This window comes from Falco peregrinus, chromosome 6 (assembly GCF_023634155.1).
Source record: "Falco peregrinus isolate bFalPer1 chromosome 6, bFalPer1.pri, whole genome shotgun sequence".
Lineage (NCBI taxonomy): Eukaryota > Metazoa > Chordata > Aves > Falconiformes > Falconidae > Falco > Falco peregrinus.
This window is the reverse complement of record NC_073726.1, coordinates 71,544,232-71,557,837: the sequence shown is the minus strand read 5'-3', so window position 1 is coordinate 71,557,837 and position 13,606 is coordinate 71,544,232. Positions and strand designations below refer to the sequence as shown.

The following is a 13,606-nucleotide window of genomic DNA, read 5'->3' as shown; positions in this document are numbered from 1 at the left end:
AGCTGTCAGATAGCTTGATTTTTTTATTCCCTTGTGTTCTCACTGGGTTTGACACTGTTGCCCCAGAATACACCACTCACAGGTGTCAGTAGATCATAGGGAAATCTGCGGCACTCGGTGGGATTCTGGAGCACCGCTAGGGAACCCAAACAAAAGTCCACCCTTACCTACCTGTATGTTAAATGCTGTAACAGAAGAACAGGTAGAGACTCATTCTAATTCAGGCTTACTTTTTGAAATTATTCTTTAAGAAATGTCCATTTTAGCTGTGATATAGCAGTGTCACATTTCAGACTGAAATTCAGACACAGAAATTCCAACTTGGCTTCCTTGAGCAGGATTTGCAACCTTAAGGGACGATATCATCTCATTTTCTACTGAACCACATTAACTCGGGTATTAATCTAATTGTGCTGAGTCATGATTACAAGTTATTAATTACTCATTTGCTAAGTTATTTTTTTGGTTTTAATTTCCCTGGAGATTTATATGCTAGATTTACAGTCACGTACCCAATTACAGTTAAGCTGCTGTAGCCAAAATGACTCCACAAATGGTATTATGCAAATCAATTACGGTAAATCACTGTGGCTATCATAAGCAGCAAAAGTTATTGCTATCCTTTTTGCATACTCACAACTTTCTGAACAACTAATTTCCTCTAAAATTGCTTGCTGTCTTGTGCTACAGTGAAGCCTGAATAAAATCTGCTCACCTCCTCTAGGAACTAAGGGAAAAGAGGAGGAGAATTTCACTTGATTTCTGCAACATGCACGAGCGTACACATGTAAGTGTGTTCTTCTAAAGACCAGTCTCCACCCAGTTGAAATCTTGGCATAAGTCACAAAAGCATCTCTGCAGCTAAGCCTTCCAGATGGCACACTGCAAGACTAGCCTGCAAGCCCCAAATGCATATTATCAGTATTAATTATGTAGATAAGGCTTTAGACTACTCCCCCTGAGGAGATGATGGCATTTTTAAAGCCTTGACTGACAAACTGACCCACAAACTGAAGCTGCCTCTGGACTTGCTGAACATGCCCATTTGTCATCAAAAAAAGAGGCTCATCTCCTATCTATCTCATTGCTCTGCTTAAAATTTAGCATGGTTCAGCTGGCATTCCCTTACTTTAGAACAGAAAATGCCTCTAGCATCCTGGCCATCTTCTCTACTTTGCCTGAAAAAATGTGCCAGGCTTAAAGGCATATATACACATTCATGGGGGAAAAGCTGGGCAAAGAAATGTCACAAGGTGCCAGGGCCACACAGGCTTGGGAAAGCAATAGTCAGCAATGGTCACTTTACCACAGAGGCAGTTAAGGAGACAGTTGCTGCTATTTCATAGTAGGTTGTCCACTCGGAGGTCATCGTTGATGGGTTGAAGTAAAACATTTCTACAACGTATTTCCTGAACACCCCAAGGAAAGGTCTGTTCCAGCTCAAAACAACAGCAGTAGGTCCCAAAGGGTAAAGCGTCAGATCCTTTATTCCAGTGGGCACTATAAACCAGAAATTGTGGTTAGCAATGTGTGGGTTATCAGTTACACTTCATTTTAAAACACCACCTTTCCTGAAACAAGTTCTACCTGTTTCTGGTTTGTTCCCGACTTTAATTCCCAAGAGTTTTCTTGTCACAAGCAGTTGAATACCATTTTTTCACCATTTGTTCTCCAGTTTGTTAAGTCTACTTTTTCAGAAATGACTACAGGCTACTGGTGTTGGCTGCTTAGCTTGAGATAAAGTACAGGGCTTGCTTTTTCATAAATGGAGGGCTCCATTCTACTCTGAAAATCAGGATGTTTAGGAGTTATTACAAGTGGCTCAAAAACAAAGCATCAAAAGCCATAACACTTTGGAAGATGAAGACTATGAGAAAGAACAGTTCTTATGTCTAGCCCTCCTTCCCTGGGGAACCTAAAGGTGCTGTCGTGTATTGCTATTCTTGTCTCGCAGATGATGAAGTCGTCAAGTGATTTGAAAAATGTCACATAAGGGTCAACTTCTGCATCCCTTACTAGTCTGGAAAGCAATTATTCCTCATGACTTAACTAAGGCTACTTAAATAAGTACTTTGCTAACATTTGCAAGAGTTGCAGAGCCCCAGCTATTGCACACTGGGTCAGAGCCAAGACCGGCACCCAGATTACTTCAGCCCATGTTAGCACATGATTGTCTTTGCCTTCATAAATCATTTACCACATCTTTTCTTTGCTTTCTCTAAAGTGTTAATACCCAGTGAAAGTGAGGCTTAGGATAAATATGGGGAGAATTGAATACTTTTTAAAAGTATATTTTATCTTATTTCCGTTTCATTCATTAAGCACCACTGATAGTTCTACAGAACAGTTTGCTTTGCAGTTCTACTACTTTAATATAAAGTTCAGTATCTTGTTCTGAAATGAAAACTCATACAACTGTTGTTTTACTGCATAAAAACATCCTCTTTATAACAACAAACCTATGATATGTTTTGCTTAGAAACTGGTTGCCATTTTGGGTTTGGTAAAAAACTTTTATGGTTGTGAGGCCACACAAAGTGGAGAAAACAAAGGAACTTATTTGCTTTGGAAATACATGATTTTACTTTCTCAAGTGAAAACAGAATTTTGCAGATTTCTGAACTAACTACACTGAGAATGAAAATCAAAAGCATTTGTAAAAATTGTCCATTAATAGAGTTTAATAAACTATATATATTTCTACTTACTACTTTTCCTTTACAAAACATACCATACTCTTTTATTCAGAACTGATTTATGAAAATATATAAGGACATTGCCTAGAATGAAAAGGCTATCACCATATTCACTAGTCTACATATTCGCTTTCTTTTAAGGATTCAGCTCTTTACAGATTAACTTTGGGGTTTTCCTGTTTCACTTTTTCCCCTACATCAGAGAGGAAGCAGAATGAAAAATACTGAAGATCTCTATTTTTCAGCTACCTGCTTTCCCACAAGGCAGACTATTTGTCAAAAGGAGAAGCTGGGTGACTCACGTTAAATATTTCTCTGCAAATGTAACTCTACACACTGAATCTTCCTCTTTGCCCTTTCTCTTTTTAATACTTTTTTTTTTAAAGTGGTAACCTTAACAAAATAAATGATAGTGAAACTAAAAGATACCGAATTTTATCTTAAGTGACTATTTAGCTGCTTGGTGGAATCCTGAATTATGGTCATGGGGGCAGCAGCTCTGCCTCTTGGCCGTAAAACCACGTTCTTGAAAAGGTCACTCTCTGTCTCCGAGGGTTCTTCTTATCTTCAAATCTTAAAGCAGACAACTCCAGAAAAACAAGGCATAAACTGAAGCTGATGATGGTCATGTAGTACTGCAGGAGATAAGCCAGCTCTTCTGACTCTTAGCACTGTGGCCCTCGGACTGTGCCACACTACATCCATCATAAAGCACATTTGCAACACATGTCCTAACAGCAGTTCTACGCACTTCATGAGCCAGTGGGAATGAATCACCTCTAGGAAATGCCCACACCTCTCCACGCACCACAGACCCCCTGCAGCTCAGGCTGGCTACACCTAAGTGAGGTGACTCCCACCCTAAATGACTACGAGCACTGCTAGAGACAAACATATACTCAGGTGTCCAAGACGGTTCCTTTCACAGGGCACTCTGTGTCCGAATCCTGGCCACAACTGCTCTCTATTTAGGTTTGGCAATAACTTAACATTTAAATGTGAAATATCTATCTCCCACAGAAGGAGTATTTTCCCCACCTCAGTAATGGGCTAGACAATACAAGAAAAATATTCTCAATAAGTGTTCATTACATTATAGGCTTTAGGACTTAATAAATATACTAGATATATTTAAGAACAAAACAAACACTTTTCAAACAGTAGATGCAGGGGTTACCAATGGAAAATGTAACAGGATCAGAAGGCGGTCCGACCAACGGTCCTTTCCGCAAGTAAACCACAACTTGGTACTGGGCACCAGGAACAAGATTTTCAATGAGGCTGCTGCTTGAATTCACCTAACAGGAGGAGAACACATTGGTTATGAAGTATTTACTTGGCTAATTAAAAGAATAATAAGGCTGTACTTGAACTACTCCAGTTATAGAAGGTATGATTCTGAACACACTGGCATCAGCAGCTAAAACTCCATTCGTTAAGTCCAAAATGGCAAAACTGTGAAAGTGGTCGGGACTGACTTGACAAATGATCTGACTCACAGAATCACACTTGCCTTGCTGCATAAGGTCAGCTGTCACCCTGCAGACCCATTCCCTCCTACTGTCAAAGTTTATTGAAATAGTCAGGCTACATTATTCATATTCAGGTGATATTATTCAGGCTGGAATATTTAGACCGTGTGTTTTCAATAAAACCCTGAAGGCTTTTCATCGGCCATCTGATTCATCTGCAGCTATGTGAGCTGAAGGCAGCGTTATGGGAAAGCTGTTTTGTGAATGCATTTGTTAAGTGACTTCATGGTGAAACCAGAAAGGAATTACTCTCTTTCACCTCCCCTGCACAGCACTACATAACCTGACTAAGGGACATTGTGATTTTTCTTTTCGGTTTGAAGCATCATCATTAAAATTCCTGCTGTGCCACTCCAGCTTTCAGTCAGAGCCAGGGGCAAAATGCCTGACCAAGTGATTCCTGGTCTGATACATTATGAAATGTCTTATCTCCTGAAAAGCCAGCTAACAGCAAATGCACAGAGCAGCTTTGAGGAAAGGACTTTATGCACCTGTTCTAGAATTGCAGGCTGATGTTTCCTACTAATTTTTTTTGCAATCTTTCCAAAGTCTGTATCACAGCCACCTTTGCATTGATGGTTTACTGCAATGCACATGAATATATCAGTGCCAGCATAGACTTAGGAGGAACAGAATTTCTCTTTAACAGATGCTTTGGAAAGATAAATCACTTTTAAATCATGCACAATGATAGAAATTGATAGAACGCTGCACTGAATTTTGCCCTTTTCAGCTCATCAAGGAGAATTCAAACCAACAGCCATTAATAATTCTAGGCATAATAAGCTGATAATATTTGATGATTAGAGGTGGTATGAATATTTGTAGTGACAGAAAGAAACAAGTAACTATATTTAGACCTTTATACCTACTTGTAATAAACATGTTGTACAGATGTCTTGCTTATTCACGGATTAGCTTTAGGTACTTGTTTTTGAGTTTGTAGATGAATTCTATACTTTAATCACATCTGTGTATACTTGTGATCTGTGGTTTATAACCACCTACTGTATTATTTTGCTCCCTGATTAAATGACTACACTTTTAATAAATGGAAGGAAAATAACTCAGTGAGATTACAAACTGATTCTGAAAAACATTTCTCAAACTGTCATGGAAAGACACTTTGAAGCGTTTAAGTTCATAGCCACTCTTGGAATAAAACTCAAAACATTTTGACAAAGATTCATTTTAAAATACATTTTTAAAGGATGTAGACTCCCTGTATTAATTAACTTGCAGGGCTAATCACAAAGCTGAAGGAGATGAAGATTTACTGGGACTGCTGGAGGTCTCCTTCCATTCCCATGGGCAAGGTGAGCGTGCAGCAGGGCAGAGCTGCAGACCTTTGCAGGCTCCTCCATCACACACATTTAGAGGGTCAGACAGAAGCTGTAGCACTGCTCAGAAAACGGCCTTATCAGCATCTTGGTAACTGAGGTGTGGGCTAAACCCTCTAACTGAAGCCACATGCCGCTGATCCATTATAGCACAGGATGTGATGTGGGATCACACTCACTAAGGGTTTCAAGTAACAGAAAACTGCCATATTTTGGGGTTCAGGATTCTTGATCATTATAAACATGTCCCATGCAGCAGCCCTAAAGAACTGTTGTCCATCCAAATCACAGATGGTCTAAATTACTGTTTACTTCCCCGTGCTATCTTTTTTTATGGATGAAAAGCTAACTTCTGATTGTCTCTAAGCTTCCAGAAAGTTTAGAGTCAGTTTCTGCATTCATATGCAGGAATCTAAGGAAGAATTTATGCTAGTTTGATGATAATCATGTGTGTGAGCACTTTGCTTAACACAAATGGATTACAGCATGTGCCTAAATGTTATCGTGATATGGCACCATTTTGCCTCCTGGCACAAAAAAGGTCTCAAAAGGGTACAGCATAACTTAGAAGCTGGAACAAAGAATGGGACAGTCAGTCCAAGAAAAATACAATTTCAACACTATTGTGGTTTACTGCATACTTTCATTCCTGAACTCTGTGCTGTCACCCCACTCTGCATCAGCCACGTCCCTTTAGATTGCAGAAGGGCGCACCTACCGCTGTGCCCTGCAGCCCAGACCTGGCAGGGCCCTCGGGCACGGCGACCCCAAACAGCAGGATGATCAGCATTTTTGCCCTGGATTTGAAAAACTCCTGCTTCTGCCCCTTACCTCATTGCAGTAGTGTTTTTCAAGCCTTTGACTTTCCTTTTGCTTCTGACAGGTCAGGGAGACCACAGACACGATGGTGCTGTTGCTGCCGCTCTCTTGTGATGCTGTCCAGGATGTCAGGGCAGTAGTGGAGCTTAACACCGTCACGGTCACATGCTGGGGCTTTTCAGTGAGCTCTTCTATCCATTCACCTGTGGGGCCTGGGACATGCCCCAGAAGCACATGTAAACAAACCACTGCATTTGAGGGACATATGTCAAATCGTCCTTCTTTTACTGGACTATTTACTACGACAAGTGAAAAAGGCTGGACTGACAGTGTCCATCTCCGCAGCCCTGGGGCTGTGAAGATGGCAGCCCCTGGGAAACCGACTGTGGCTGGTGCTATTTCACCTGTAGCAGAGCAGATGATGAGAGAAACATCACTGTTCGGCAATCCAGATGGCAGTATTCTCTGTGGCTTACCAGAAACCACCCAGCAGTATCTGCTTTGCTCCAAGGCAATGTTTAGAAGAAGTGACATCCAATAAAGCACAGATCATGGACAAATATTAAAGGATAAACACCCAATTTTTTTCACCTTTTCACAAACTAACATACCCTCGAAGTGTACTACAGCCTTGAAGCGTGAAAAACAAGTTCACAGAGGGTACCACAGTGAAGAATCTCATTCTCCATCAGACATTTTGAAGCAATTGGTAGAGAATACAGGTTTAAGTGTAGATAAAATAACAATTTTGAAAATAACTTCAGTTAGACTTGGTCAAAATTTCAGATGTCATGAAAAAATCAGCTTTTCTTGTCACTTTTAAGTGACGTTTGTGACAGCTCTTTCCTTCCTCCATGCAATTCTAATGGTACTTTATGTTTATTGAAAAAATAAAAAAATGCCAGAGCAAGAATTTGGTGTAAGATGAGCCTGTAAGATTTGACAATCCATACTTCTATCTGGGTGCAAGAAAAATGTTGTCTAATACAAAGTGAATTTGACAGGATGAATCACTGACTGAGTGCTACAAGGATAAGATAAGGCTGAAGCTACGAGCAAAATTCATTCACACCAGCAGACCCACACCTACTCGGGTAAAAAGAGGAAGTCAATCATTACATTAATGTCTGGAGCCAGTGGATGTCTGCGTAGCTCTTACTATTCAGAAATCGTTTCAGCATCAGCGTTAAGGGAACTGAGCTACCTCATGTCACAGTCCAAAGTTGTAGTCCCCACACAAAAAGCCTACTTGATGAGACTCATAAAGAGAAATGGAAAAGCAATTTCACCTTAATATTACTTGTGCACATCTCAGATTTGGCATACATATACATATAAAATCTATGTAAAATACTAAGGATCTGTGTTTGACAGAATAAATAAAGAGAACTGCCAAGAATCCTCATCTCGTTCTAAATGCCGGCAAAACTAACAGACAAAACCCAAAACCCCAAATAATTTCATGTATTAAATGTAAAATGAAAATACTTGTTACATTCCTGCAACACTTTAATACTTTATACCCAATGAGATTCAAGTTCATCATTAATCTAGCAATCCATACACCTATACTTGGGATTAACATTTTCTCTTTTCTCTCAGGTCTCTGTCTCCAGGTAGCAGACTTCATGGAGGACACTGTATTGCATATTTTTTAATGGCTATAAGTCGTATCTTGTAAATAGAATAAAATTTGGTACTAATAGCAATGCTACATAATTTATTTAACATACTTGTATATTTGTATATACTCTAATGCTTTCCATATAACGAAGCTTCCTAATAACTATTCCTAAAGAAAACCAGAAGACAGTGAAAGTACAACAGCAAAGACACTTTCTCACATGTGCTCTTTCCTTTTTTCTCTTTGTTTTCCAAGTATTGTTTCTTTCAACTCCAAAGTTTTCAAAAACACAGGAGGATAGTGGAATTCAGTTACATGCAGTCAAGTATTATGATGAATTTAAGCCTAAGTAGTTAGTATTTGTAAGTATTATGAGCTACTAAAGACACAATTTTTATTAAGAATTTACTTAAGTACTTGACTACATTTCCTTTTAATAGGAATCTTTCTACCAGCCTTAGCTACCCTGTCTTGTGGCGGCATTCACTATCCTCCCACATGTAGAATTGTGTACTGCTGCAAGTATTCGCCTGTTCTCACTGTATGGGCATCTTGTAGGCTATACCTCTTTCCTTTTGTAGAAAAAGGTGCAAAAGTGACCATAGCCATCAGAGGGATAGTAATCTGAATTCAGCAACACGTCTCACTTGCTAATCTAATCATGAGTTGTGATGTTATTTTACACAATAGTTATTACTTTTTTTACTAAATCTTCAGTTAAGAAACCCTTGGGTTCTACAGGGAAATAATAAATTACTTTTTCCCCTCTGAATTTAGCAGGCTGAACTATTTCATCTACTGTAATTTGCCCCGTGTACTCTCAGAGACCATGTAATTTCAGAGTTCAGTGTTTAATTGTGCAATTCCCACACTCTCAGCCTGAGATGCCCTTCATCCCTAACGTGGTACATACAGCCTCCAGGAGTAAGGAAGTTCAGGAATCTCTATAATCACCAATTCAATTCTCTGAATGAAATCCTCTCTTTGAATGATGCAAGAGGGGAACCTGTTCCAGTGAGACACTCCTGAACACTGGGCGACAACTCTATCAGATAGTCACCTGCTTTCGGTTCTTAGCTCTGCCAAAATGGCAGGATGAAGGTTCATCCAGGCAGGATATAATATGTAACATATTTGCGCTGTATTTCCTTCTCTAGCACACGGAATTCCGGAAGACAACACTCTTCTGATCCTGCAGCAGATGTCACAGCTGCCACAGTGGTCAAACTCTGCAGCACATTAGAGTTATATCAGTTTGGGAGAAAAAGGCAGATTTGTTGAGATACTTACTGATGTAAAAGCTAAGTGTTTTTGCTGATTGACTTCCCCGAACTTCACAAGAGCCAGAGGAGCTAAACGTCGTTACAGACAACTTATATTTTCCTGGTTCTTTCAGTTCAGCAACAAATTTGTGAGTGTCCTCACTTACTGTCAAAAATTCCGTAGAGTTCTCTAAATCGGGGGAAGAAAAAGTATGGATTAATTGAAATTTGCAAGGCTCCAGACACTGAGAAAATGATTTATACCAGAAATGCTAATACTGTTTCTGCTGTTGGATTAAAAGGTATCCAAAAGGATTGGATTTATGTGGGTAGTTTTATTTCTTGCCATCAGCACAAGAATAATTAATGACCAAGGCTGCAGTATAGGTGTAGAGGAACAATAAACCCAGGACAAATTTTCATTCTGTAGAAGGGATGATAAAATAGGGTTGCCATGAATGTGCAAGTGAAAAACAGCATGGAGTGGAAGAAACAGAGCTTCCAATTTTCTATCTGTTGCATTCTTATTCTGAAAGAAAAAGAAAAAAAATACTATTTGCTCTCAGTGTGAGAAGGCTTATAAAAACTGCCTGTCAGGAACTAAAATTCATCTGGACAAAACAAATTTTAAAACAGAGAATCTTTAAGCAACATGGCAACTTTCTTGTAGCTCCATCACTTGAAAAGTGTCCTCATTCTCCACCACAGCCTCCTTGTGGCTTAAGGAATATGTTTGGTAGTTGTCCTCCGAGACAACTGTCAGTCTGAATCTAGACTATGCTTTTTGTATGCCCTTTCCAGTCGAGGTGCCCCTGAAAACCTTTCTCAGTGGCAGGCAAAATTACATGGCATAACGTACCTTCTTTGTCTCAAATTTCTATCAGCTTATTTCTCCTTTCTCCAATATCAGAATGGATTTACGATAACTGCAGCATAAAGAGTGTGGCAATAGGTACAACAGTATAAATCTTGTTTAACAAAAGAGAATTGCAAACTGCGACTTACCCCTCCTCCCCTAATTTTATGACACCCAGCCAGAATTAGATACTGTTCAATGCAAGAAACTTCTCAAGAACTACAGCAGAACTAACAAAGCCCTCTGAAGCACAGTTCTAGGTTATTAATAATTTGTAGAGGAGGCGACCCACCAATGTAATTACAGAAAAGAGTTATGAAAAGGGTATAAGGCTCTGTTTTACCTTCCCTTTCAATATTGATATGGAAACCATCAAATGCAGTAGGTGGCTTTGGTGGCAACCAGGTCAGCACCATTTGTACAGGAAGGAAGGAAGGGGGCTCAGGCATGAGTTTTCCCGACGTGTTGAGCTCATTGGCTTCGTAATCACTGGAAACTGCATTGACAAACTCCTCTTCACCCTCTGATGACTCAGCTTCGTTAGACCACCAGTATGGCTGCGATGTGGTTTCATACTCAGTGCTGTTATAGCGGTAGTCTGGCCAGGCTGTAGATGTGTTCGCTGCTGGAATTTCAGCTGGGTTGTCAGAAAAATGACTAAGTTTTTCTTTCCTTATGATTTCTTGTGGTCCCATGAATGATTCTTCTGCAAAATTCCCACTGTGCTCTTCCCAGTTGTTTCTGTTGATTGGTACAATCTGAACAGAAATGTTTCGAGGTGGGTAAGGAACTAAAAGAGAAGCAAGCATTAGTCTTTTAATAGGTATGTTCTGTGCGCCTTTATGATGTGTTAATTCCTCAGAGAAATATCGTTTGTAGAAAAAAATGCATATAGGGACATTTTGAACTAACTTGTTAAGATTCTCCCATCCCTTATGTATACTTATAGGAGAAGTGAGTCTAGTGGGATTAAGGTGAGTGTAAATTCAGAGAAGAATCACGATTCAGGAACACCAGGAAGAAAAGCAGATGTGAAGTCACAGTAAATCAGACTTCAGTGCTATTACAGCAGCAAGGCAATGTGAGTGTAAATTTGTAACAGAGTATCTTCATTTATTTTATTGTGTCTTCCAGAAAGTACTTCTGTAGAAATGAATTGAAAAATATATGCAAAACTAATATATGGCATAGCTCATATTTAAGAATTATGACCTTCACGTTGCTGTAGGGGTTTTCATATGCTTTCAGCAGTCAACTTTTCATAAGCATCAAACATCAGTTTAGATTTTAATATTTGTGAAAGCCTGATCTTAAAATCTGGGTCTCCAGAAGACAAGCTTCTGGCATGCAAAGAAGTTACTTCAACTTATGCCAGGAGGTGAACACACAGCATTTTGTCAGTCTCACTGTAACTGTCTGTCTGCCCTTACACACAGTAAGTGCAAACACTTTTGACTGGCACATTCCAACACACTGGTTCGTTCACCTCCCCTGTCCAAGCCATGGCCACTGATACAAAACCAGACACTACAGTCTCATTGAAGTTTGCGTGAAGAACGAGGCATGGGAGTGCAGCAGGAAAGAAAAATGCAATCTTGTTAGTTGCTTTCTTATGGGTCAAATCCCCAATAACTATATTTAGGATCATACAGAACTCAGCTGGCATCAGTTGGCTTGGCTCTGTCCAAGGCAATGGGCCAACATCAGTGTATTCATCTGAAGATTTGGCCTTTTGATTTTACCACTGGCTCATTTCACTTCGGACCCCAGAAATGTCTGTGGTCCAACAGATTAACAGAAAAGTTCTGGGCACCATCCCAGGACCAAATTAAATTAGTTCTGGATCCTGAATAAATGCAGTTTTCAGTCTTTGCACCATTTCTCTCTTGGAAATTAACAGTTCATGCTTCAGGGCATAAACTGGCTGTCAAGTGGGGTAACTATGACATTCTTCTCTGTGATAGAAAACTGCACAAGACGAAGGCCTTCTCCAACAGTTCAGCTATGATTCACTGGGCAAGGAGACAAACCAATATAGATAGATCAATAGTATGCTCAGTGCAGCTATTCCTGTGGCTTAAAAATGAACTCCTAGCACAAGGCCTAGGATATCTCATGTGAAGCAGAATTTATTTACTAAGAAGCAAGCTTTGTAACAGAAACTCTCATACAAATTTCCCTTCACACTCTGTTGTACACATACCCCTATGCACTAGCCGCAGCATCCTGCTCCCATTCTCCTGGCCAGGAGCAGCTCCCAGGAGTGCTTCCACACAGACCCTCCTCTCTGTGGGATCAATCCCCTCCCCACAGCAGAAAGCAAGGGACCCATACAGACTTGGAGCAAATGGTACTTAACGGTTTTCTTCACCTGTTCTGTGCTGTTTGGGCTCATGTTGGACCCCGCTGTATTCCACTAGCGTGCTTTTGTTGAAGGTTGCTTCCGATACCAACTGAAATGTGATGTTACTGTAGCATATACCTGGTAGCCAGTGATTGAAAACTGTTTTCCCTTTAAAGAAATCTGAAGAAGGTTTAAAAAGAAAAGAAGAAAGAAAAAAAAAAAAAAAAAAGAGAAAAATCCATCAAATGTTCACTTCCTGATAATCTGCAAATGCTGAACTGGCAGTATTTCAGATGTTTAAACATTGCTCAGCCTGGTCTGAGACACAACATTCTAATAATTCAGTTTGCCAACATCTCTCCTGGCTGTCAAAGCCACTTTGCTACAAAAAAAAAAAAAAAAAAAAAAAAAAAAAAAGGAAAAAAGAGGAAAAAAAAAGCGCCCACTACAAGAAACATGAACTACTTTTCACAGGAAAGGGAACTGAATCTGGCAACCTGTTCCGTGTGACACACAGTATCTCAAAGAGCATCTGACAGTTTCTGCAGACTTTTAACTGCTGCATGAAGCCTCCTTGGCCTTCTGCTGACTGAGGCATAATGTTTGGGGTAGATGCTCAAAGGGCCATCCACCACACAAATGAGCACAAGCTGCAGTACTGAGACTGAGCTCACATCCACCATAAGTACACGTGTGGGCTGCAAGAAGTTGCTTAGGGCATTTTGGCTACAGGAAGGAGTGTGCAAGAGTATTAGTGAATCTCTTAATTCAGGATGACTTCTTTATTTATTAGCAGTTGCAACATTACAGGCCCTGGAACCATGCATTAGCTGTAGAAGACAAAAATCGCTGCTGGTATCCCTTTTGTTCTCTGGAAGGAGGTGACCTATATTTTGTGCTATGATCCAGAATCACCCCTCCTAACTTCTGGCATTTCACAGCATCGCAAATGTGATACCTAGCCCCACTCTGTATTGAAGCAGAGAGACTCCAAAATTTTCTCACCTCCTACTGGAGGTGTGTATGTCCCTTTGTTGCCTTTAGAGAGCTTACAGCAACCAAACTTCTACTTCAGGAGCCTTAATCCAGTGCCTAAAATTCATTCCAGCACCTACTGGATTGCTCAAAGGCAT

General features: G+C 40.0%; 1 protein-coding gene across 2 annotated transcripts in view; it reads right to left on the bottom strand.

Annotated features, from left to right (window-relative positions):
* PTPRO (protein tyrosine phosphatase receptor type O) overlaps window positions 1–13,606 on the bottom strand; it is a 155,541-nt gene that overhangs the window by 44,117 nt on the left and 97,818 nt on the right. For both annotated transcript variants that reach the window (XM_055807877.1, XM_055807878.1), the window contains exons 4-9: window positions 12,501–12,653; window positions 10,473–10,919; window positions 9,302–9,463; window positions 6,400–6,599; window positions 3,874–3,994; window positions 1,307–1,500 (exon numbers count right to left, since the gene is read on the bottom strand). In XM_055807877.1, coding sequence (XP_055663852.1) covers window positions 1,307–1,500; window positions 3,874–3,994; window positions 6,400–6,599; window positions 9,302–9,463; window positions 10,473–10,919; window positions 12,501–12,653 — 1,277 coding nt within the window. The remainder of the gene's footprint in view (window positions 1–1,306; window positions 1,501–3,873; window positions 3,995–6,399; window positions 6,600–9,301; window positions 9,464–10,472; window positions 10,920–12,500; window positions 12,654–13,606) is intronic.